The sequence below is a fragment of the Liolophura sinensis genome, chromosome 7 (genome assembly GCF_032854445.1).
Source record: "Liolophura sinensis isolate JHLJ2023 chromosome 7, CUHK_Ljap_v2, whole genome shotgun sequence".
Classification (NCBI taxonomy): domain Eukaryota; kingdom Metazoa; phylum Mollusca; class Polyplacophora; order Chitonida; family Chitonidae; genus Liolophura; species Liolophura sinensis.
The window spans coordinates 53224466-53251241 of record NC_088301.1 but is presented as its reverse complement, the minus strand read 5'-3'; the positions used below and the strand labels follow the sequence as shown (position 1 = coordinate 53251241).

At 36.1% G+C, this 26776-nt stretch overlaps 1 protein-coding gene across 4 annotated transcripts in view; it reads left to right on the top strand.

Moving 5' to 3' along the window:
* The window catches only part of LOC135470015 (regulator of nonsense transcripts 2-like), a 30153-nt gene extending 11189 nt beyond the window's left edge, over window positions 1-18964 (top strand). For 2 of the 4 annotated variants that reach the window (XM_064748706.1, XM_064748704.1), the window contains 36 exons: window positions 36-112; window positions 253-333; window positions 635-784; window positions 971-1188; window positions 1397-1439; window positions 1576-1707; window positions 1925-2017; window positions 2516-2555; window positions 2957-3018; window positions 3294-3386; window positions 3733-3802; window positions 3983-4141; window positions 4887-4910; window positions 5645-5739; window positions 5863-5948; window positions 6163-6271; window positions 6450-6507; window positions 7020-7075; window positions 7774-7890; window positions 8110-8295; window positions 8998-9039; window positions 9257-9358; window positions 9587-9646; window positions 9982-10120; window positions 10437-10576; window positions 10743-10926; window positions 11174-11269; window positions 11675-11784; window positions 12518-12595; window positions 13086-13181; window positions 13726-13801; window positions 14706-14773; window positions 15117-15179; window positions 15553-15631; window positions 16335-16446; window positions 16872-18964. In XM_064748706.1, the coding sequence (XP_064604776.1) occupies window positions 36-112; window positions 253-333; window positions 635-784; window positions 971-1188; window positions 1397-1439; window positions 1576-1707; window positions 1925-2017; window positions 2516-2555; window positions 2957-3018; window positions 3294-3386; window positions 3733-3802; window positions 3983-4141; window positions 4887-4910; window positions 5645-5739; window positions 5863-5948; window positions 6163-6271; window positions 6450-6507; window positions 7020-7075; window positions 7774-7890; window positions 8110-8295; window positions 8998-9039; window positions 9257-9358; window positions 9587-9646; window positions 9982-10120; window positions 10437-10576; window positions 10743-10926; window positions 11174-11269; window positions 11675-11784; window positions 12518-12595; window positions 13086-13181; window positions 13726-13801; window positions 14706-14773; window positions 15117-15179; window positions 15553-15631; window positions 16335-16446; window positions 16872-16881 (3404 nt within the window). In that variant the 3' untranslated portion in view covers window positions 16882-18964. Of the gene's footprint in view, window positions 1-35; window positions 113-252; window positions 334-634; window positions 785-970; window positions 1189-1396; window positions 1440-1575; window positions 1708-1924; window positions 2018-2515; window positions 2556-2956; window positions 3019-3293; window positions 3387-3732; window positions 3803-3982; window positions 4142-4886; window positions 4911-5644; window positions 5740-5862; window positions 5949-6162; window positions 6272-6449; window positions 6508-7019; window positions 7076-7773; window positions 7891-8109; window positions 8296-8997; window positions 9040-9256; window positions 9359-9586; window positions 9647-9981; window positions 10121-10436; window positions 10577-10742; window positions 10927-11173; window positions 11270-11674; window positions 11785-12517; window positions 12596-13085; window positions 13182-13725; window positions 13802-14705; window positions 14774-15116; window positions 15180-15552; window positions 15632-16334; window positions 16466-16871 lie in introns of all 4 variants that reach the window. The other 2 variants (XM_064748705.1, XM_064748707.1) reach the window with 2 other exon arrangements.
* The last annotated feature ends 7812 nt before the right edge of the window (window positions 18965-26776 follow it).

Sequence of the window (26776 nt, the reverse complement as noted above, 5' to 3'; positions counted from 1 at the left end):
TAATTTTCATTCTTTTTACTGTTGTTGTTGAACAGAAAATAGACCCGATGAATCATTCTTCAGTAAGCTGGACTCAAATTTAAAGAAAAACACAGCATTCGTGAAAAAATTGGTGAGTGTATTGCTTTTCTTGGTTACTTTATAAGTGATCTCACAGCTGTACATATGAATGAATTCATTGTTGTAACTAATGAATAAATTGAATCAGTTTATAGGTTTTTAAGTTAACTTATGCCTTGTTTTATATTTCAGAAAAACCTTACTGATTCTCAAAAAGATTCCCTGATCAAAGACTTCTCCAGTTTGAATCTCAGCAAGTATATCGGCGAATGTGTGAGTTGCTCCCCAGTGCATGCCTAATATCCAGATTTGTTCATAATACTGTTGTCTACCTGTCTGCCACATTTGGTACTTTTATTACCAAATGCACAATTGTTGACGTTTCGTGTATGTCGCCAAACTAGTAGGAATCAGTTACAGTTAAGTCATAAATGATTTGGCTGAGGAAATGTAAAGTATTCTAATCTTAAAGACATGTAATAAAGAACATATTTGTTTATCTAGCATTCTTGTGCCTTAGAGATATTGAAATACACGTATGTGTGCAATAGTTTCATTGTTGCTGATTTTTCAGGCTGCAGGTATTGCTGAAGCCAAACTGAAGATGTCTGATGTTAACTGTGGCGTGGCTTTGTCAAGCCTTCTACATCAGAGATACGCAGATTTCTCTTCTAATCTCCTGGAGAACTGGCAGAAATTTCTACTAAACAAGAAAGATGAAAAGGTAAGTTGATATAATGGTTTATTGATATGTTCCACTATATTTGAATGTTTTTTTTTACTGACTCACTCTGAAAAAACAGTGTTAGGCTTGAAAAATATTGTTCACATGAGAAAGAATGCTTTCATATTAACTGAACTCTCTGCTACTTTTTCATCTTATGTTGTTTATGTTTTGTTTTGTTTTCAGATACCTAATCCTAGTAAATATCGTGTAGACCTCAGATTTTTTGCTGAGTTGTTGTCAGTTCGTGTCTTCACCCAGAAGGAAGGATTGCCTATCTTGGCCAACCAATTGTCAATTTTGGTGAACAATGACAAAGAAGAGCACAACAACTTATCAACAATCTCCAGTTTCTGCAAACACTGTGGGGATGATTATGCCGGTTTGATACCAAGGAGAATTCGGTAAGTTTTAGTTCCACTATAATTAATGAAACTTTTTGATGAAGTGCTACAGTTTTATGCTCAACTAAATTTAGTCTTTATGCATGTCCAGTCAGGCATCATACCTCCAAAACTGCTATTTATTTTATCTGCAGTTGTTCACATAGAATCTGTGTATGTAAATTTCAATTTTTTTCTTGTTTTTTTTTTTGGTTTGTTTTTTTATTAGTGAGCTGGCAGAAAGTCATAACAGGGAAGTGCCAAGGAGTCAGGTGAGTGTTTTTTTTTTTCTTGAGTACATTGAATTTCATAGCGATATCGATTGCAAATTAAAATATTATCTCATAAAAAATTATTAAAATATTAACACAAAGAGTGTGTGCCAGTACATGTATTTTTTTCTTTTAGGTTTTGCCCCCAGAACGCCAAAAAGCCTGTCGCAACCTCCTGAAAGATTATTATCAGTCTTTATGTAAGCACCTGACCAAAGACCATAAAGATCTCAAGTCCTTAGAGAGACAGAACCTCCGGACCTTACAGGTAAGATAATTCATGCCTGTAATTGCTCTTTGTTTTTTTCAGTGGGGTTGAGTGGATGAGTTTAATGTCACATGTTTGTTCATGCTATATACATGTAGTAATGTCCTGAGGAACAGTGTTCTTGTGAATGATTGATTTGTTAACACTGTTTAATGTAAATATTCATTGCTGTGACCTTGCTGATTTGAATATGCTTTGTTCTGTTTCTTTTGGCCAGACAAAGGGTGAGTTGAGTGGAGAGAAGAAAGATATGTATGAGGCATCTTTAACTGCTTATCAAAAACTCCATGCGAACACAGCCACATTGTCTGTGAGTACCAAGTTTATAACTAGCTTCATCACTTTTTTTTTTGTTTTATACAGTAAGTGTTAGTCAGGTGATGTCTTGGAAGGTGAAGTCAGTTCCATATTGTTATGTGCATATATAAGGTTAACATCACTATCATGACAACATTAAAATATTGATGAGTTATCATAAGGCAAACATAAACTAATGAGGCACTCAAATAGCCATTAGTGTTAAATCAGTTGAAACAAAAATTTTTGAAGCTACATGTCTAGGGTTAATGATGTCTTTTCATATACATCTCATGTCCTGTCTTATGGACAGAACCACCTGTGGATATAGGAAGTGTCTAGACAGTTATGAAAAACACATCTTATGGAAAATTGTCAGTTTTTAATTTGTCAATTTCCTCAAGTAAGAAAAAAAAATATACATGTATATATTTTTGAAACCATTACATTGACTATTGAAGGGCAATGGGTGTTTAAGTATTTACAAAGTGTTTCTTGCATTTTTATCAAGGATCTCTTGGATGAACCCATGCCAGACTTACCAGAGGAAGGTAAGTTACAAAAATGAGGTTGAACAGTCAATTGTAAAGCAATACTTCAAGTTCAGTTCATTCTAGTGTGTTTCTGGTTTACTTACATAGCCCTTTTTATAAAGCTTGCGTCTACTTAGAAATCAAGGACTTGCGAGGTTAGCATGCCATTTGGTCGCAATCACTCGGGTGCCTCCCACTAATGCAAGTCCAGCTCATTCTGGCTTCTTCTTTGACAGTACGTGGGAAGATCTGCAAGTAACCTGCAGATAGTTGTGGGTTCCCCCCAGGCCCTGCTTGGTTTACTCCCACCACAATGCTTGTCATGGTTGTATAAGTGAAATATTTTTGAGTACAATGTAAAACACCAATGAAATTAATAAATTTACAAGTTTCCATTTTTACGTTCCCTTTTGTTATAGATTTCAAACAGGATCCAGAATCTGCAGCTTTTGATGTGTTTAACCCTATGAGAAATGCTGAGGTAAGATCACCCAAGAAGTGCCATTAATTGTTGCGGCTGTTTCTATCTGCTTATATGAAAGAAATGTGTTGTGTGTGTAGTGACTTATATATACCCTATCGATAGAGATTTCTGCTCAGTAGCCTGGTACAGCTGCACAGAATTATTACCAAAAAGCATTATGAATTCTAATATGAATACATCCTTGACGAGGTATGTTTTGGGGGTAAATTATAGTTTGGAGCATTTAGACATTTTTCAGGCTTTAAATTATGTTGTAATTGTACTTTTGACAGTATCAGTATGAGGGTGACACAAACCTGTTTGAGGATGAGGAAACCAGATCATTCTATGAAAATTTGTCTGATCTCAAAGCTTTCATCCCTGGGGTAAGTCACAGTTGTGGTAATAATCTGGTGTAAACAGGTTGTTCATTGTTTACTTCGTTGTTTATCAGAAATAGCAACAAAACTGATTAGAGTTTGTATAGTCATTTTGCAGGGTGTATTTTTTACTGTTTACTGTGAAAAGGCTGTTGATAATCAGAAAAGTTTGTTGACATGTGTTCATTCTTGTCATTGACAAATAATGTCACATTGAACAAAATGATGAAGTTAGGTTGTATTTTAAAGAAGTTTTTGAACAACAAAGTAATTGTGGAATTTGAAAAAATTTATGATTTACCTGACTTGAAAGGTATTAACAGAATTGTTAGTCTCAGTATTCACATTGTAGATACTGTACAAAGAGAGTGAGCAGGCTACTACCAAAGATGCTATCAAAGATGTGGACACTGGAATGGAAGGTGAAACTGTGCATTCCTTTCTTTCAATTTTAAGTAGAGGCCTTAAACAGGAAGCATTTGCATATCTGAAAGGTATGGATGGACCAGACACTTAAGTACTTTGAAAATGTAAAGATACTTTAACAACATGTAGTAGAGCAGTTTTCAAATGAGCTATGTAGTCCTGCGTTCTTATTTCAGAGAGCCTCGCTGTGGAGGATGTGGAGAAGGAGATGGAGACAGAGAAAAGCCTGGCTGAGATAGAGCAGCAAGCCCTGGAGAAGGAAGAGCAAGAGAACCCTGGGTCTGTCATGGCAGTGGATGATGAGGACCTGCCTCCACACATGAGTGTTCCAGATGGTGAGCATCACTCATCAAAACACAAGCGTCTCATACACCATCATCATCACCACTTTTCTGTTCAAAAATGGAAATTAGGCTGACTAAAATCGTTATTTGTTTGAAATTTTAGAGGCACATTGACAAAAACTATTTCATACTGTTTTATATAGTGATCAGGTTGTCTGTCTCTCCGCAAACGTCACCTTGTCAGTGTGTCTCCTTCTACAGTTTTGATTGGAGTTTCAGAGTTTCTAGACATGAGACTCTAAGAGGATGTGCATGTGCTATTTGAGTTTCACTGCATCAATAATGTCCAGAGTTATTACTTTTTAAAGATTAAATGAAGACTTGTAGACAGTGTATCCTTGTCAACAATCTCCTACTACATATATGATTGAATTTTCATGGAACTTTGAAGGCATGATAGAGACCATGTGAAGATGTAGGCTACACGTGCTATTTGGGTTTTGCCACATCAGTTTATTTCCATAGTTACTTCCCTTTAAACATAGACTGGGGATCTGTGAGAGTTGTATAGTGCTCTCTCATTGCTGATGTGTAGCATGTCCTAATTTCCCCATCTTATTCATTGTTGTCTGGTTTATACATGTAAACCATGTATGCTGAGCTTTCATAGGTTTGTTGGCATGCCTCATATCTATTTATAAGCCCAAAGTGCATAGTGTATGCAGGTGATGCATCTATACAGTTGGTATAAATAGTGTTTTCTCAACAAAAAGAAACAAACTTTCTCTATCTTTAGTACAACCATATAAGAAACGCAGAAGTAAGTATTTGTTAGTTGTTTGTGTTTTTTTTGGTTATAATTGTATTCATATTTGTACATCTTTTTATCAAGTTTTTGATGAGAGTTGAGCATTCAGTTTTACTCCTAAGTCAACTTGAGCTCATTGGTATTGTCAGTTCATGTATTAAAGCTTATGTACTTATTGGACTTATGAACATGTTGTGTCTAAAACTGCTGAGCCTTATTGTAAGTAACCATGCTGTGTGATTAGGGTTCCTATTGTGAAGGACTCCAGAGCCATGGGTTTCTTTGCTAATGCAGCTTCGTGTTATGTTCAGTTGTATTTTCATTGAAATTTCTTTTACTTCATTTCCATTTTTTGAAGAGTGATATGCTTTAATTCACCCATGTTATTGGTGGACACTTGTGCAGTTGCTTACACCATAAAATGACAAGACTTTTGTCATTGATGTGAGAGGGGATCTCAGGTATGCTGTACCCAGTGAAGGGCAGTGGTTTTCTTTGAGCTCAACATGGTTTTCTTCGTCCATAAACATGATTGCAGGAATACAGTAGTAAAAATGTATCCTGTAAAACAACAATTAGATAAAGAAAAAATAGCAATAAATAAATACCTGTCTTTCATAGATGGTTGAATAGCAAGGTAAGATTAAAGCAGAAATACATCGGAGAGAAAATTGCACATCCTGTTTAATGATAGGTAAAATTATATTATTGAATCATAATTTGTTCATTTTGTGTTTGATTTACAGATGATGATGGAGAAACAGTCAGTCTAATGAAGAGTCAGTTTGAAGCTTACCTTCAGTCACTCCCTAACTGTGTTAACAGAGAGCTCATTGACAAGGTAAGGCTTGCAGATGTTCACCTAGTTTGTACCAGTCATATTTAGATCTCATGGAAGAATATTTGTTCCAAGTTACGGTACACAAATGGTTTGAAGTATTAATATTCTTTTCTCCTATTTCAGGCAGCAGTTGAATTCTGTATGAATTTCAACACCAAGTCCAATCGAAAAAAACTAGTCAAAGCCCTTTTCACTGTCCATAGGACAAGGTAAGGCGGGTGATGTTTTCCAGTGTGTGAATATTTAGTTCCATGTTTTTATCTTCTTTGATATATATTACTCTTACTGGAAATGTTAAAATCATCAGTTTGTTATAACAGTATTTTGCAACAAGTTAGTATTGTTACAGTAACAGTCACACTTTAATAAAGCATGTGACGTTTTATGATATTCTATTCCTCGCTCCCTTTGTTTTTCTTGCAGATATGATTTGTTACCATTTTATTCTCGCTATGTCGCAACTTTATACCCATGTATGCCAGATGTCGCAAATGACCTTGTTCATCTCATAAAAGGAGATTTCAAGTGGCATGTAAGTTTTTATTCTTTCCTTTACTATAGAACCTCTATGGTTTTTAAACATGTAAATATGATATATTGTGAAACCAAGAATAAGAAAAGGTCATTTTTTGTAAATGTGTAATTAATAGTGGCATATATAATAGCTGCTTTGAATATTTTAAGTTTTATTGACCTTGTTCTCTTTGCAGGTTAGGAAAAAGGACCAGATAAATATTGAGTCAAAGCTAAAGACAGTCCGATTTATGGGTATGTTTACTTATTTTAAATGACATAAAGTTTTCCATGACAGTTACTATAACACTGATTCAGTTAACAACACAATGATAGAAGTGGTGATGGGCCAACCCAACCGTTTCTTCGTCCTGTCAGCCAACTTGGGCTGATAATCCTTGCCACATGTGGTCAAGTCATTGACAGAAAAACTTTGAGCTGGTCACACCTTTATTATTAAACATGAATTACACTCAAGAAACAGCTCTCCATCAGTGACCTGTCAGCAAAAACCACAACAGACATAAGGAATTATGGGATACACTTGGTAAATCTCAGGGAGAAACTATAGAGCATTTACTGCTTATAGTAATATCCCCTGTGCAACATTGTCATAATTATTATTTATTTGACTGGTGTTTAAGGACGTAGTCCAGGATATCATGGCGGCTTTGAAAAAAAGATTTAATTTTATCCATGATAAATGATAGCTTTCCCAGTGATAAGATCAAAACAAATCAAAGCAAATGATGCTTTTGTATTTGTAGGGGAAATGGTGAAATTTAACATGTTCCCCAAGTCAGAGTCATTGCACTGTTTGAAGGTATGTTTTATGATTTCCATATTTTTAACTGTGCATGGCTGCCATGGAAATAAAAAACTGTTTGTTCAAATATTCCCAAAATGTTCTCATTAATAAATTTGTTCCAACAAGTAGTATATTGTTATAGAGTTATAGGCTACCCTCTAGTTCATTAGAGATCCTAATTTAATAAGGAATGTTCATATACATACATATTTAGATTAATACCTTGGAAATACACTATGATATATAATACATAAATTAATATAATGCAACAGGGAAATATATTGTTATAAATCAGGATGACATTTTATGCTTTGCTTTTTCAAACATAAGGTATAATTAGAAAAATATGACACAGGGCCTTATGTAGTACATGTAGTCTCCAGAAGTGCAGCTGTTAGGTGATTCAAATTTAACTCTTTGTTTTATGGGCTGAATTAATCATTTTTCAGTGTTGTTGGATAGTAGATAAAGATAAAACTGAGAAACTGTTCCTTTTCAAAGACTCATTTATGTGATTGAAAAGCCTTGAAAGAATGGAAAATCATAAATATATTAAGATTGGACACAGTACAAAGAAAGATTTTTGATTTTATTCCATTTTGGAGTTTTTTACTGTTGACTTGTCTGTAAAACGCAGAATAAAATTGGTGGCGCCTTGAAAATAGGGTGAAAAAAGAAAGAAGGAATTACTGGTAGTGATCTGTTTTGAATAGATGCTGATGTTGGAGTTCTCTCACCACAACATTGAGATGGCTTGTTCCCTGTTGGAAACATGTGGTCGTTACTTGTATAGATCTCCAGAGTCTCATCACCGTACAAAAGTCTACCTGGTAAGTGGCACCTAACCTAAGGGAATGCATTCACAGGAGATTATTTTCAGAATGGGGAATTAATGTACAGTCCAAGAACGTTGCCTTTAAGTATTCATGGCCATGCATGATGTATTTATTTGATGATAACATGTATTCAGTTTATTTGGCAGTCTGAATGTGTATTGGCATATGTTCTTATATAAATTTGACATATTGTAATTACTCATCTGTTACAAGGATGTAATGATGCGGAAGAAGGCTGCACTACATTTAGATGGGAGGTATATCACCATGATTGAGAATGCATATTACTACAGTAACCCTCCAGATACCCCTCAGCTGGTGCGCAAAGAGAGACCTCCTTTACATGAGTACATGCGCAAACTACTCTATAAGGAACTGTCTAAAACCACTACAGAAAAGGTTAGATGGATTGTTTTGTGACATCAGCTTTGATCAAAATACCTCTTTCACTTGTTACTTTGTTTCATCGCATGTTCTTGAATGTGTCACATTTAATACAGTACACTCAAACTAAATTGCTTTATATTAAAGAGCTACCACAGTGTGAAGATCTGTATGTCTGAAAATCATGGTTAAGTGATTGAGATAGTCTGAAGTGCTTTCCTAAATAGTAAAAAATTGCAGTGCATTAAACCACTGTCGCTAGTTTCGGAGGATAGTACAAAAGAAAAGGTTTCTGTCGTTTCCAATATTGCCTTGTGTGACAGCATGGAAGAACACTTCGCTGACCTATAGAAACAAATGACGTCGTACTTTTAAATGCACATGACATCATTCCAGCATAAGTTCCTTACTCGACGTCACATCTACCTAACTCATGGTCACACAAGGAATATTACCACGTCACACCAGGAAAAGTTCACGGAAACTGCTGAAGGTTTTATTTTTGAGGACTCTTCACTTATACTTGTTAAACAGTGTTATTCGTCGTAAATATTTTTGAACCCATGTTTCCCTAGTGTATCCTTTATCTCATTTTAATACTTCCACCTAGCTTCTCTTAGGAATGATATAGCTCTTTAATTGATCCTATCCTTCAAATCCTGAATTTCCATCAGGGTTAATCAAGACCTTGAACATTTTTTGAAAATGTTTTCGTAGGTTCTGAGGCAGATGAGGAAATTGGATTGGGACGATCCACAGGTTTGTGATCATCTTAATTGTATTCTTTCTGGACGTAAAACAATAAATATGCACTCAGAATAATTTTGGAAATTCTTGTTACAATATGTTCATCCTTGTTATACATTCAATTCTATTTACTTTATTTATTAACCATTATGATACATGACCATTTGCAGAAGTGGAAAACATTGCAGGTGTTTTACTTTCCAAACATTTTATTTATTCTGGTTTGTAGGTTGCCTTTTATGCAACCAAGTGTCTGACAGCTGTTTGGAATGTTCGTTACAACTCTGTCCACTGTGTGGCTAATCTGCTTGCTGGACTAGCCCCATACCGGGTATGTATTTCAGGTGTTGACAAGCTGTCTGTTATGCAGTGTACATGAGTAACTGTCTTAGTAGTCAATGTTATATTGTTATTTAATCTATTTTAACTTAACTTTTAACAAAAATATATACATGTATGTAAATGTAGACAGAGAAATAATGCATCTTAGTTGTTTTAGTTACATGCATGTATCTTAAGATATGGCTCAATGATTTTTTGCTTTGTTTCATTGATACAGGAGATTGTAGCCATACAAGTTGTTGATGGTGTACTTGAGGACATCAGAATAGGAATGGAGGTAAGTATCAGTATAAAGTTTGAATCATGATTCTGATGTCAGGGTAACTTCAGTGGTTACCATGATGAGAAAGTAGCTAGAAAAACATGTGTAGTTTAGCATTGATAATGGTTTTATACATGCTATAAAATGATGACCTACATATAATAATGGTATAGATTTAAGAATGGGTGTGTGCAGGACAGTTTAAAACACCGACAAGGAGTCATTGGTATTCTGTGTACATGTACATGTATATTTCTTGCGTACAGGAACAAAAGTTATAAATGCGCATGTAATGCTGAATGGGAGATGGAAACTCATTAGCGTCAACCTCTGGTGATCTCTCTCCACAGGTTAATCATCCAAAGTATAACCAACGCAGAGTTAGTGCTGTGAAATACCTTGGGGAATTATATAATTACAGAATGGTTGAATCTGTGGTCATCTTCAAAACACTGTACTCATTTATCAGTTTTGGTGTTTCACTGGATGGTAAGTACTGTATGAGGTACACACAAAATATGGCTTATAAGAAACTCATTTATAATTTCCACTTGAGTGAAGTTGAAGATTATCTGTTACTTAGCTTTCACTCTTTGCTTCTTTTCAGTGCTGTCAAAAATAACAGTATAAAGTAATTTTTTGAGATTCACATACTAAAACTATTTTCCATTGAAACTTGATATTGCTCCTGTTTATAATTTTCTCTTGTTTGTAAGATTGTCATTGTCCTTATGTACATGCATGGCAGAACAGCAGCTTGTGTCTGTGTGCCACACCATGTCCTGTCATATTTTTCTGTATGTAGAGTCAGCACCAACACATCTGGACCCTCCGGAACACCTCTTTAGGCTGAGATTGACCTGTGTATTACTTGACACTTGTGGACAGTATTTTGACAAAGGTTCCAGCAAGAAGAAGCTGGACTACTTCCTGGTTTATTTTCAGGTTAGCATTCAAAGGAACTGTCAAAACTATATGTACATGCATATCTGTTTAATATTTTTGTCTTTTTAGATTATATTTGTGTAAAAAAAATGTATTTTCTTAAGAAGAATGTCAAAGACATCTTATACACAGCAACTGATGTTTTTACTCCCTGCTTTTTAATCAGAGATACTATTGGTTTAAGAGGAACTGTCAGCTGTGGTCAGAAAGCCGTCCCTTTCCTATTGATATCATGAACATGGTGCAGGACACATTTGAAACAATCCGCCCAAAACTGAAGATGCATGAGTCATATGAAGCTGCCAGCAAAGCTGCTGAGGAACTTGGAAATGAGTTCAAGACTAAGCTTGGTGAGTACTGTTCTGGTATACATGTATGTCAGCGACCTTCATGTATGTAGAAAATGTTTCACAGTGGTAATAAAACTTGTCCTTGTGGAGGAATGTACGTTAACACTTTTGGCACTGACTCTGCTGTGCAAAATGCATTCTAGCTATCTTTGATTGCTCTAGTTCTGTGTTTGTTTTGAACCTAATTTCAGCATGGCATGTAAGGTACCTGCCTAAAATGATCTAATGCTTCAACACTTCATTACAGCCAAAGTGTTGCCTCAGCCTGAGGTGAAGGATGGTGGGGATACTGGTAACTTTGATGACCCAGCGCTCACAACTATACAGGAGTCTGAAGAAAATGGTAAGAAGCTAAAGCAAACCAGTCCCAACTGTGTGATTTGTTAAATCCCATAAACCATATGATTTCAATAACACAAATTGGAGATCTACACACGCATTTCTTAACACATTCTGATTACATGTAATTGCTTGTCATCAATTGTTCAGAGTGTAATGAATGAGGAAAAAAATCATTCCAGTGAAAATTTTTATCAGTTCAAGATATGATTATAGTATATTGCATGGACCACGCTGGCTCAGATTCAAATCCCCTTGACCAGTGAGGTTGCATATGTGCAAATCCAGCTCTTCTTCTGCAGCATGGCGGGTCAGGATGGAGGTTTCTTATGTACTCAACTAGGGGCGTTAAATTACTCGACCAGTCAAATAAATAAATATTGACTGGATGTATGTATACTAATTGTAGATGAGTTAAGCCAAAACCTGTCTCAAACTCCCCTAACTGATGATGGTCCAAGTACAGCAGACAGTCAGACAAGTGCTGATGAAGGGCACACAGGCAGCCAAACAAATGAGGTAATTCACACGCATGGCAAATGCTCACCTTTTAATGGCTAGATCACTCAAGACATGGGGTTAACCCCCTTTTTCAGACAGGAAATTTTCAAGACTTGCCTGCTTTCATTGTACTTGCAGCCTTGGTGGCAAGAAGCGACCATTGGCACTCTTTTGTGTGATCATATGTCTCATGTGGGAAAGTTTTCAAGTAATGTTCTAGAGGTCTGTGGTTTATTCCAATTCTGGTTTCCTCCACCATTAATCTTGCTGCCATTGTTTTAGTGAAAGATTGCAGCACATTTTTTTAAACAGTAATTAAATAAATGAACTTGTGCTATCCATGACCAGGTTACCTAAATTTAATTTTTTTGAGTTTTCTTGTAAGTCAAGTGTTGGTCTTAAAATAATCTTGCCCAGACAGTGCCAATTACAAAGTTGAGGAAAAATGGATTCTTGAAGCATGGGTGAACATCCATGATCCTGGAATCAAAGCGCAGAAATGGGGTTGAAAAATACTGTAGTGGTTTAGTTGCCTGTAGTTAGTTTTTCATAGACACTTGTAGACTATTATATTGGATAAAGCAGAGCACCAAATCAGATTCAGGTATGGAGTCACTGTATTAAGAAATCTGGAAGACTGCTTAGACTAAATCATTCACCCATTTGCTTGAAATTGAAAGTGTCTGTCAATTTATTTGTCAGAAAAACATTCGTTCTCAGACGTTTATTCCGCACATTTTACATTTGTTAGGGTGATCGAAGACGCAGTACACTTGAAGAGGAAGAAGACATTTTAGAGTCAGCAGGTGAAGATGAAACCGATGACCAGGTGAGATATTAAACTTTCAGCTGTTTAATTTGACATATTTGAAGAAAATTCAAATTATTTCCATCATACTATTTTTTGAACAAAGTATAAACCCCAAGCATTCATTCATTCATTGTAGAAAGTACAGTTTGCATGTTAATCACTGTAAATTTACAACTGTTATGGAATAAATTTTAATGGTCATGTCTCAAAAGGTTAAGTATGTATATAGCTCAGATTTTGCATACATATAAAGCACAAAAAACAAGAGAGAGGATGATTAATTATTGATGCCCAGTGTGTGTGATAATTACTGTAAATTCCTGAAAATTTCTTGACTCTTGTATTTTAGAATTCGTGTACTGAGCTGAATTTTTGTATTTATGGTGGTTTTTTTTTTTCTTTGATGCTTAACTACACCAGAGAATTGTGCCATACTGTTTGGTGGGTTTTGTATTCCAATGTGATTTCTACAGCTGATTTTCATTTCTCTACCATGGCATTGTTAAAGGTGACGGTTTTGTCTGGAGGGCCAAAGTATGTGAACTGTTCAGAAGACAATGACTTTATGGCTGCTTTTGACAAGATGATGGTTGACAACATTCAGGTATGGATTTATTGGTATGCACATCTGCAGTCAGATGGATACAACAGTAGACCTAATATTTGTAAAACTTGTAATTGTTTCTGTAATTTTCCACTATAACCTTGCCAGACAAACCCTTCAGGCACTCCATAGTTTACATTTTAGGGATCAGAGACACACATTTGGAATTAACACATTGATTCTAACTAAACTAATCCATAAACCATTTCAGGTTAGTTCTCTTTAAACCAACATGTGAGTTTCATGACTGATTGTGCCAATCACCTTTTTGAGATCCAGAAAAACTTCCATGACTTTTCCCTTAATTTTATTTTCTAGTAGATCAGTAACATTTATTGATGTCCTATAGGTTGAATATTTAGGCCCAAAACTAGACTAGTATTAACATTAACTATGAAGTTGGACATGACATGAGTGTATCACTGGTATGCACCTACAGTGTTAACGGTCTTTCATCGCTGTTTAAACCCAATTAATTAAGTCATTAGAAAAGCCCTTGATCGCAATAATTATGATTGTATCATTTAAGTTATCTATATTGCAGGCTCGTAACAGTGAATCTTTGAAAGTACCTCAGCTTGACATTGCGGTACCCATGCACTTGAGAGGACAGAAAAAGAGTAAGTATCTGTTACCCATCTGGGAATTTGACGATGTGTGAAGTAATGTTAACCACATTACCATTTTGACTTGATAAATCTTAAATATAGATATATCTGGAGCATAGATTTGGTAGCAAGGAGCCTGCCTGTAAGAGACACATAAAATAAATACAGAACTTCAGCTCAATGCATAAAGGAGTTTAATATTTACCTTCACATGGGTTCTAACATTATTAATACCAAAAGAGACATGAAGGTTATGAATTTAGTAATTTACTATAATGAACACACATGCAGGGCATCAACAATGAACATTCTCCTTGTGCTATTGTGCTCTACATGTATGTAAAACTTGAGCTCAATACATGAAGTAATATTTGAGATACCATCTCAATTTTATGAATAATAATGAATGAATTTAATTATTAATTAGTTAATTAATTAGTTCAACACGGGCGAGCTAAGAATGTTTGTCGTATGAACGGTATACAGATCCATAGTATTCCATGTAAATGTACGAAGATGAAATTTGATCATATCTTTGACATCTCAAAGTTAACATTTGTAATGCACTGTGCTTTAGGCCATCGTTTTTTTGGTAGTTAATATTCTTAGCAGTTGCATTGCAAGAAAGTGCTTCCAGTTGAGGCCGTCCAGCTAATCAGCAATAAATCTTACATGCAGATGAAATCATGTCACTTTGAAATTTTAGAGGTTCATTATGTCATCCTGTTCCTCATTTATGTATGTATGGACAAACACATGACAGAATCTTATTTTACCTCTCAAGTAAAGCTGAGTAGGTAGTATATCCTGCTTGTGCAGGGAACATGCTTCTAGCACATATTACAATTACATGCAAAAATGTTAAAAGTCATACTTTTTGGATTACATATATATATTAATCTTTGTCATGTTTCAGCCTACTATCCACAGGACCAGGGCTCGATAAATTTTGTTCTCATGACAAGAAAGGGAAACAAGCAGCAGGTATGGAAAGTAACCATAAGCTTAATCATTTGTCCCTGTTTGCTGTGGATTTAGGTTTACTTTTGCGACTGCAAATAGAGATATTTCGCCACTAATCATGCTGATCCAAACTCAGGTAAGCCATCTCTGTGGTCACTCCCCTAAAAAGGAAATGTTAGCCAACTCTTATTGTACAATGGAAGTACTTAATTGCTGACCAGATCTAAACTGTAAAATGCATGTATGATAGACTTTTGTAATTTGCCATGTTTAGAAGGACCCATACATTTATCCTTGTTTCAGAACATACATTTTCAGCTTCCAATTTTTGTTACCATACTTGATAATGTTTGGATTTTTACAGTTCTCAAATTTGAATGTGCCCATATCCGAGGAATTTGCTGCCAAGTTTAAGGAGAGAGAAAGGGTTTGTAAACTGATTGCATTGGTTATTACCAGACCTCTTTTAATGGATGTTGATGGTCTCATTTAACTCCCAAAAATAACAAAGTGACGATTGTTCAAAAATTGTGGGAATTAAGCTTTCTTCACTTTCTTTATTTCAATGCTGATGATTTAAGATGCAAATGAGCAAAACTCCTTTTGTCATTGTTTTTTATGTTTGTACATGTAGAAATATTGCAGGAAGTAGAGAATTTGAGCTGTCCCATTGAATAGGATTGAGTCAGCAACCATGCGAGAGATTCTAGTTGCAAGTGATGTCAAGTGACTATCATGAGATCTCTGATGTTTTCATGGATCTACATGAGAGTGACATTTTTTCTTTGAATATATTTTAGGCAGAAAAGGCTGAAAAGGAACGCATGAAGCAGGTTGTTCTAGGAATTCATGAGAGACAGGAAGAGGAGGACTATCAAGGTAGGGAACACTCTTGCTGTCATCTTAGCTCATTCCATGTCAACTGACTAGCATTGACAATTTTGAATGATATGCATACAACAGAAGTATACAATTTTACGAATGGCTTCCAAACTTGGTATGTATAGATTTATATTGGAGTGAGCTACATTTTTATCGAACTCGGGCTGATTTTATCTAATGTCAGGTTTTTGTGGCTATGCACTGAAAATAGCCTCTTTAAACAACCCGAACACAATATAAGTCATTCTAAATTTGCTACACAGGGGTCTATGGGAACCTGTCAAAACACATGGCAGCAGGAACTTGACATCATTTTATTGCCGTCAAATGTTTCTTACTCAGTGCATCATTATAAGAGACAAGCCAGAACAATGTTACGCTAGAAACTAATACTTTGTCATATTCTATATGTTGCATTACATTCAATTTTTGAGGTAACAGCAGGTCAAGGTCCTGCTTCACACCTGCGCCACCTTTAGTCTGGACTAAACTTAGTACATGGATTAAGTCTAAGGACACTTTTAAACGACTTCACCCATGTTCATAATGGGATGAAATACTTCAACTGAAACTAGGACAGAGGAAATGAGCTTTCAAAAGGAACTGACTAAGCTTCAGACCTACAAAGCTGCTTAAACCTCTAGGATTGTGTGTGTCACACTCACATCTTGTAACAAATCCTCTGGGTTTTTTTCCTTAGAAATGATAGCTTCCCTAAATAGGCCAGTGCCAGCCAACACTAACAGAGAACGCCGTGTGCGTTATCAACACCCAAAGGGGGCACCAGACGCAGACCTCATCTTTGGCTCCAAGTAAGACAAATTGTCTTGTGTATGTATCTATTTTGAATATTGCAACATTGGTTTAATCCTATACCTTTTTAGCACAATTTATGTATGTCTGCATGGACAGCCATTTCAAGTAAGCCTTCAAATATATACTACTTGCCGAAACATTCCGTTCTGTTGAAAGTAAACTTTTAAAGATGATGTATATTAATTGGTGCACAAGATTAACATCATTTATTGACACAAGCACTTTGGTCTACAATTAGATTTCCAAACATACCATACAAGTAATATATATATATATATATATCTTTGTGATAAACTGAATTTGAGAAAAGATAGCTCCATGACATTTGACCAAATTTTTCTGGAGTTGCTGTTTGATGTATTTCTCGTAGACCAGGAATTTCTTTGGATAGCTTTTGCCATCTCCTAACTGTTTATTTCAGGAAGCGTTGAGTTGTTTAAACTACCCCTATGGTAATGTTAAAGCTCTGCCCCAACACAGAGGACTGTCACGCAACCGATTGACCTTGCTATGGCCATAAAGTGAAAAGTCCTTGGTGCATGTTACCGTCACTGGAGATCCCAAGATCCACTCAGTGAGAGGAGGCAATGGATGGGAAGATGTTGCGACAGTTCACTCCCTCCTGTTGGTGCCACCAACTTCTGTTTCTAAACAGAAGAGCAACTTTGGGTGATTTTTATACACCTGGCAAGAACAAGCAGACTAGGAACAGGTTATTGAGGAGTTGCTAAATTTTGGTTCAGGTTTAAAGCTCACTGAAGTTTTATTCGGTACAAGTGTCGTCATGACAGGGACGAGTACCCATCCATATGTATCAGATTGAAAACCAAGTGGAGTTTGCTGTGTGGCTTTTTAAACCTCGTTTTGACCAGATGTATGCTCTCAAGTCACAAAGTCAATTTTATTCAGGTCCTTTCTGTATCAGTGCTCTGAAACATTTTTATCTGTTCATAGGCAAGAAAGGAGATTTTATTCAGCTTTTATTTCAGTTTATTAAAAAGATGACCATTCACTGAACTCCTTACTCATCCCCAAATGGGAAGAAATTATAAAGATCTAATTTTGTGATATACTGTTTATTCAGTGATACATGTTAATTGCTGCTACAGGTTGATATGTGCGAGAATGAATTGAGAAAATTGGGCTTTATTCCTGTTTAAATGAATCCATTATTTTGTAGAAATGACCTGCCCTAAATCCTCAACAAGTTTAACTCGTGAAGTATAGCTTTTGATGCTGTTCGAAAACAGAATTTATTAGATTTTGTAGAGTAAAAAGTGGTGTTTAGGTTGTGGTAAATATGGGCTTTACAGAAATTATAGAATAAGCTGTCCAGATAAGGTGATATGCCTCTACGAGTCCAAAACATGCAATATGGATGCGGTTGAATTTGTCGAGGATTTAGCGTATTTTTAAGGTGTTCCATCTTGATGGCTTGTTGCAGTGTACTTCAACTGTCTGTTGTAGTCTCTGGTACGTCTTTTATTGTGTGACACAGTGACAGGAGGGTCAGGTACCTGTTTTTTTTTTTTGTTTTTTTTTTAGATATTATAAGTTTTTATTTCCAGTAAAGGACTCCTGGAACTCATTTTACAAAGTTGTGGCAACCCATATCTCTTTACTATTCATTCAGGCAGCTTCCTAAAAGCAGTGTGTTTTTAAGATGGTATGGAGCATTAAACAGTGATTCCTTGATTGGATGAATCAGCACACATTATATCGTGCTATTCTTGTTCCTGAACTTTTGGGGAGGAGATCAACAGCTCGAGCACAAGTGGACTCTTGATGCTCAGTCTTGTACGTGAAGCACAAGTTTTTAGCTGTTTGGGGGATGTGGTGTTTGAAAGGTTCAGAAATTGTTCCACAAGAGATGGTTATGCTCAATTTTAGTGTTAGGTGTTAGGTTTGGGGTACTCGTATCATTTTAAACAGAGTTAATAAAGGTTGTTTTTGCATAAATACATGCTTTGTAAGCCAATAATTAAATTATAAACATAAGTAATTCTAAGTGAGCTAACCACTATGTAGCCACATGTAAAAGGCAGTCATTTTATTTGAAGAATAAAAAAAGGATGTACTTGTACTAATGACACTCGGGTTTCATAATTATTGAATAGATACCGAATCTTTCAAAAAAAAAAAAAGAAAAAAAACCCTTTCAACTCCATTTTGGAGAGTAATACTTCCCTCTTTTAAATAGAAAGAACAGTACCTGTATGATTTCCATGAGTATTTAATACTGGTTTGGTTAGCTTGGCTTCAGTGTAATTGGCCAGCGTTTCTGTTACACTGTATTTGGTGCTATGTTTATTGCTCCAGTTTAGTTCAGCAGGACTAGCTGAAAGCTACAGATATAGAAGATATTGTTCAAGTTCAGTCTATAACAGGTGTACGAATGAGCCTAGTGCTGCAGCACGTTCAGCCTTGAGGGCCATGCTTTCTTATGATGACCTGTGTTCTTTTTGCCACTGTTTTATCAGCCTGGAATAAACCTCCAGAATTTTGTTCTGAAAAGTTTTTGATTTATTTTGATTTATTTGATTGGGACCATGCTCAAGAATATTTCATTAATACAACATCAAGCATCAAGCTTAAAGGTGAAAAAAAAATACTGTACAGGAAATTTGTGGACTGTCTTGCTGTCATTGTTCATGGAGCCTTAATGACAATAAGCGTTTAATGTTGAAAACGAAGGAATGTTCGTTGAGCACCAATGGTCATGCGACAACATGCTGACGGTGGGCCTATCTGTACCTCACGTTTGAAAGTTTGCCAGTAACTAACCACCCACAAATCTGACCACCATTATCTAAATTCTTGAGAATGGCGTAAAACATCAATAAACAAACAAGGTACCTTTGCTTGTTACGTTGATCGGGCTTTAAGCCAGTACTACACTGCCATTTTTCCACAAAACAGTCCTCACAAAAGCAGGAATAAACAAAAGGCTGCACAGCTTTTAGCCGAGTTATTTCAGGTGGGAAAGCTTCCCCAATCATCAGGTACAAACACAGACATCTGTTGGAGTTGTCACAGGTCATGGTTAGTCATTTTTGAGAGAGAGTTCAGTAAATTTAAAATTTTAAGAGCCTTGTACAAAATTTTGAAAAATATATTTGCATAGCCTTTCTCTAAAATGATTTTTCCATATTTTACCATCCTGGTGTGATTATGGACAATTTTTGTGAAATTGAACATTGTTCCTGTGGTGAAATTTACGTCCACCAATGTCCGGTGTCCAAGGTTACTTAATATTTCTGTGGAGCAAGGAAAGTATGACGCCAATTCATTTTTGTATTAAGGGCATGCAGACAAAATTGCAAATGGGGAACAAAAACTGAAAATCCATCTGTCTGTTTTGAAATATTCAACATTCTTCCTCTTCTTCAAGATAATGTAAATATGTCTTAAACAGGAAAATATTCATGGGACATTCCACATTTCCCTCAAACTCAACCATTTTAAAGTTTTGTTATTTTATTACCTTCCTCTCACATTAGAAAACGACTTATTTCTGCCCGAATAAAAAAAAAATTAAATTAGTGTGGCCTTGCTACCAAAAAAATGACAAACATGGGAAGTTTGCATGATTGCCAACTTTTTTTATTTCATTTGTTTAGTGCCATGTTAAAATAGACTCTGGAAGACAGTTCAGAAAGTTAAATTGAATCGCTTTCCTCTTTTGCTACGGGTACCCTTTACACGTCTTGAAACTCTCTTGTGGATGGACCGGTAAGACTGAAATACAAAATATGCCAATTGTAAACATTTTGTCACAGGCAAGAATTCCTCTGAGGATTGATATTTCTTGCAGCTCACAAACACTGCTCCTTGCATCTTTCTAACTGCTTGGTTGGGGTGGTCTTCAGAAAACAAAAAAATAGACGATATCCAGAGCTGAACTATGGACATTAGGAACCTAAAGAATTTCAAGATGGTTCCTGAATTGTCTCAGACTTAAATCAGATTTAGCCTTAACTTTACTGCGCCAAAATTTGTTGCTCACCTTAAATCCTTTTACTTTAATACCAGGAGTTGTCTTAAGCCTTCAAGACAAATTGGAAATAAGCAATAAAGTTCAAATCTAAGTTGCCTTCGTGATCCTGGTGCCTAAATGTCCAGCAGTTTCTACAAACTACAAGTAGCAAAGAACTAATCTGCCTACATCTGTTTTTCTGATTCTCAACTTTCTCTGTTGGGGTTTAATGACCAGTAAACAGACTTAACCATACACATGTACATCATTTAGCCTTACATGTACGTAAGTGCATACCACATTCCACTGCACATGAACTTATTGACTTGGTGACTAAATAATGCTTACCTCTACCCAATATTCTCTGTTCTCCTGCCATTCTTCTTTGATAGTGGACCAGTCGCGATGACTTGAGAAAGCCATTACACCCTCTGTAAAATGGACCATTTTATAATTAACATGTATTACCATCCTATATAACTTTTATTTGATAGGTTGCCTGCTGAAACAATATCACTATTGCATCATTTCTCTGAAATCCTAAGTGCCTGACCAAAATTCTTTTATGCCAGAGGCATCTTTGTAAGCCTGGGAAAACTTAAGTTACACAAGTTGAAATAAAGGTGGACTCCAGTCATTTTACTTGCTAAAAATGTGACAAAATACAGATATGAGCATGTCAATGACAAATACGAGAGTTTAGCCAATGAACCATGGAAAGGCAAGACAAACTGTCACCTCTGTATATATGAACACACCAAAATTGAAAACCTGCGAAGTGGACACACACAGTTGCATTTGTGTCACCACTTCCATACCTGTGTTCTAATTCCACAAAGAATTAAAATTACTCATGCAAAACAACTGGAGTAGTAAGCATGGAAAGCTTGAATGTATTACCTTTAAGCCTTGGGTCGTCGCTGGTAAAGAAACATCCTAATTTTGGAGTACTAGTGCTCGCCCTATCCCTGGTAGATACTGTGTCTCCTCTTTCAAGTCTACAATAATTTGTGCATGTACATTAGTCTTTTAAACTAAGGCAATTTGAGATACCTAAACGTCATCAGCATCACTGAACATTGTCAACTGAAAATTACTTCATAGGGAGGTTTCTAGTTTGTACTCTTTATTGCTGAAGGTAAAAATTGTCCTACTGAACAGTGTGACCTGTTAAGAAATGTTAGGCAACTATTTTTCCTTACATTTACTATGGCATGGTCACCTGAAAAAAGTTTCACAAACTTATGTAGTGTTAGTAGTATATCCAGAACATGGATCAGTAAATGTTAACAAAATCTGACCAGTCATATGATATCAAACGTCTTTATTTCCACCATAAATGAATAAATACTAAAGGACTAAATTTTACCTTTAACAACAAAAGAGTTCCAACTTAAACCTCCCTTAATCAGCATTAACATGGTATTCAAGAAAAGACCACCAATTCCAAAATACCTAACATATAGCTAAGGATTTCATGATGTGGTGATATGCACATTGATAATTAGCTTTTCCCCTTAAACAATTTTCAAACAGACAGTTATGATTTAAACATAACACACATACATTGGGAAGGATGTAACTAATGCAGTGATACCTTTTTTCTATAATTAGCATAATACTTTTGCCAAATTCTAAGAAAAGGCCCATCTGAAAGTATATTTTACATATTTGGTGGTAAAATCCATCATTTTCTGTCACTACTACATGTACACCTTTACTTGCATATTCCCTTGGATTTGCACAAGGCTATGATCTATTCTACCTTGCTGTTAGTTGCGGGCCGTGTGCAAACATACATATATTCTATATATATATATATATATATATATATAATAGAGATGGCCTTTTAAACAACTTTGAGTATGTCACGCAACACACCGGCTGGTACATTTCCCTCCCCGAATAATATGATTTCATACTGTTTATGTCTACAAATAAAAGAGTTTATTTACTTGTTAGATTTGCTTTTGTGATTTATATATGGGTGAACTATCAGAATTTCCTTCAGTGATACAAGTGTTATTTCACACAGTTTAAAGATATCGCTTGTGTTTTCACATTTTTGATAGTTTACACCCAGATGCCATGATGTGGAAAAAGAAACATTTCTTTCATGACGTTTCAATCTGAGCTCAGCAGTATGACGTCATATTACATGTATAGTGTAATTTGTGCAGCTTTGAAATATCTAGGTCAACTTCAGCTGGAATAAGCTTACCATTGATTGGTCTAAAACGTATGAACTCTATGGAAGGAGAGAAAGAGAACAGCAGCAAAAATGCAGCTGCATGAAATATGCCGTTTTTGCCTCATTTTCTTCATTTTTTGGGATAGAATAGACTTAAACACCTTCGTCTTCCTGTTTGTTGTGTAACCAGATACTGCTGAACCTTGTTTCCTAGGGAGTCAAATCATTCTTTGGATTTGTCCCAGTATGAAACAAGGCTCAGCAGTATCGGATTACAAAGCAAACAGCACTACAGTGGTGTTAAACCCTTAAACAAGCCCTAAGTCTTACAGTATATGTTACATGTGCAAATACAGCTAAACTATATATGTATGTGGGAGTCTTACTTTTCTGCCCCAGGTGAGTTGTCACTGCCAAATAAATTTTTAATCTGAGAATCCACACTTAACACTTCTATGGTTTCAGTCTTTTTTTCAACAGGTTTCACTGAAAATCAGACAAACATACATGTATTTCAGGCAAATATTTGGTGGTAAGTCTGTCAGCAGCATGAAGGTGTTATGCAATGCTGCCAGAGATTTCCAGTACTCAACTAGAAATATTTTGACAAAAACTGTACTCTCTGCACTGATATGGTTAACATAAACACAACTGATAACTGTATGCAACTTTCTAAATTACTTTCAAATTAGATTTATTTTTTTGTTTATTTGATTCGTGTTTTATGCCAAACTCAAGAATATTTCACTTATACGACAGCGGCCAGCATTATGGTAGGAGGAAACCAGGCAGAGCCCATGGCAAATCCACGACCATCCACAGGTTGCTGGTAGACCTTCCCACATACAACTGGAGAGGAAGCCAGCATGAGTTGGACTGCAATGGTGAGAGGCTCATTGCGCTGCACTAGCGAGATAATCCCCTTGGCCACCGAGGCCCCACTTTCAAATTTGACCATTTATGATCAAAGATAATAAGAGTAACTGCAAGCAACAGGACAGATAGAAACACCGTTTTCGTTCCGCCTTCCACCAGAATGTCACATTAAAAGACTTCACACTGGCTTTGCATGAATGTTATGCATGAAATCTATGAAATTTTATGTAACAGTACCTGATTCAGCATCCCCCTTTCCAAAACTTGCCAGAAGAGAAAATCCACCAGCTGTTGAATTTTTAGTCTTCTCACCAAATGCATCCTTCAACGATGAGCTAACCTCAAAAAATCTTTCCTTATCAACTTCAGGTAACACCGTCTTGGAGTCTTCATCACTATTTTCTGCATTCTTTGAAGGGCTACGATAAAGATATCCATGGTAACAAGTTAAATCAGAGAAACTACATGTTTTGTAGCCTGTCATGATTCCATGTCAACCGTGACACTTTTTTTTTTTATTTTGGATTAAAAACTGTCTAAGGCCCAAGGTCCTCTAAACAATGATTTCAGGGACACATTAGTATTAATGAGAATTTTGTTAAAACCATCTGTGCCTTACAATTTCAGTACTAAAGCTGTAGAACTCTAAGAACTCATGACGGTAATGCCACTTTTTACACTCACCTGGAGATACACTTATCTTCAACCTTCGTTTTACGCTTAGCCGTCGAAATCATCTCAAACTTGTTGTGATCCTCATTTGTGGGATCGTATCGAACAGGTCCCCTGGTTGACAAAACAGGAAAATTACACTTCTGACAGCAAGTACAATGGTTTAAACAAGGATAACAATGCTGTATCAGTGTGAACATAAACAAGGTGACAACATATTTCACATTATATTTTATGCTTAGCAGAAACAGATGTAAAAATCACTTCACTGGATAGAGCTTGAAGGAATGTTGAGAGACACTAGTCAGGGGATAATGATCTCTCAGCCAATGGTCTTAAAGTTAATCAGCTGCCTTGGGCGACTGAAGAAAGCAAAGGCATTTTATTTCAAATCTTCTGTAAAGTCCGACTTTAACAATATTTAAATTCTACCCTAATTCCTCAGGCTTTTCTCATATGAAAGACCAACTTTTAGTTCAATTTATCCACATTTCTAAATTGATTTTGGAGACAAACCATTCGTTCGATTTGGCCAGTCTCAGGGAAGTGTCTTCACTAGAAGTGTAATTTTATCAGTCTACACAGATTGTTGCCTTCAGAATATCCTTGAGTAAACACACTGCAAACAATCATAAAGGTTCCAGTTTTACATTAACAACATTTAAGATCTACGTGCAGTCTTACTTGAACAATTTCTTTGGAGAATCAGTCTCGAAAGGAACTTGGTACCCAACCACATCCTGCAAAATCTGCATCATTTTTTTCATCTCACTTTTCCCTTCTGCGGCTTCAGTAGGCTTTTGATCTGGCACAAGTGTACATACAATAACGTAATTACGATATGTAATTACATTTAAACCATAATTAGTTACCGGAAGTGTTTCTAAGAATGTACAGGCAACACAAATTTTCAGGTGTGCCGATCTCCATTCTTTCCGCATTCTCAAACTCACATAGAAAACAATACATGCTTGTGTAACTACTTTGTGTTGTTACCATCCTGACATTACCAATCCTCCAACTAATATGATTTCATGTAGCAAACTTTAAAACTTACCAAGAGATAAATTACGTCTGTTTATTTATTTATTTGATTGGTGTTTTACGCGGTACTCAAGAATATTTCACTTATACGACGGAGGCCAGCATTATGATGGGATAAAAACGGGCAGAGCCCGGGGGAAACCCACGATCATCCGCAGGTTGATGCCAGACCTTCCCACGTACGGCCAGAGAGGAAGCCAGCATGAGCTGGGCTTGAACTCACAGCGACCGTATTGGTGAGAGATTCCTGGGTCATTATGCTGCGCTAGTGCGCTAAACCACTGAGCCACGGAGGCCCCCTGAGACTATAAAGATGAGACATTAATCTGAATAAGTTTGAGACATTCAAGCTGACAAGACATTGTTACATGCTTCGATGTTGGTAAAGACTAAAACATTAAAGCTGAATGGGACATTAAAGCTGACTGAGGCTAAGAATAACCAGAAAGACTATTCAAGAATAAACTGGTAGAGTCTGAGTTAGCAGAATGAGACTTGAATGTTACAGCAGAGAGATGCTTATAAATGTACATACATTAAATCCCATAAGCTAAAACTCTCATAAAGACATATAAAGATGTAATAAAAACGCTTGAGAGTGAGGCGCCAAAGATCTCGGTTTACCTTCAAACTATCCTGGGTGATATGAGACACCATTAAAGCAGACTGATATGGAAGCACACTTGAGAGTAAAGCTGAGTACTAAAGATTGAGACACTAAAGCTGGCTGATATGTAGACACACTAGGGAGTAAAGCCGAGTACTGAAATTGAGACGCTAAAGCAAAATGATATGGAGGCACACTTGAGAGTAAAGCCGAGTACTGATGTTGAGACACTAAAGCAGACTGATATGGAAGCACACTTGAGAGTAAAGCTGAGTACTGAAATTGAGACACTAAAGCAAAATGATATGGAGCCACTCTAGAGAGTAAAGCTGAGTACTGATATTGAGACACCAAAGCAGACTGATATGGTGACACTAGAGAGTAAAGCTGAGTACTGATAATGAGACACTAAAGCACTCTAATATTGTGACACTAGAAGTATGGCTGAGTATTGGGATCGAGACACTAAAGTTGACTGATATGGAGACATCCTAGAGTCACTCTGAAACTAAAGTTTCAGAGACTCGTACGAAAAAAAAAAAACGCTGACTGACAATGACACTAAACCTACTTGAGACAGACATTAAACTGCCTGAGACTGACACTAAATCTGCTTGACACAGACATTAAACTTAATGAGACAGACACTCAGTCTGCTTTAGACTGAGACATTAAGATGACTTAAGCCTGACAAAAAAGATTAGTATGGGGACAATATAATGTTAAGCTGACTGAAACTGAGACACAAAAGCTCATTAAAAACAGACACACTAACAGAAAGAGGGCAATCTTAAATAAATGTTGTTTAACTTAAAAGCTTCAGTTCACTTACCTTTATTTTCACTGGATTCTACAAATCTATGATCCAGCTTAAATCTTGGATCATTTCCAAAACGTGATTGCAAATTCATCAGCTGGAAGAATACATTAATTATACAGAATACAGAAATAATTTGGCAT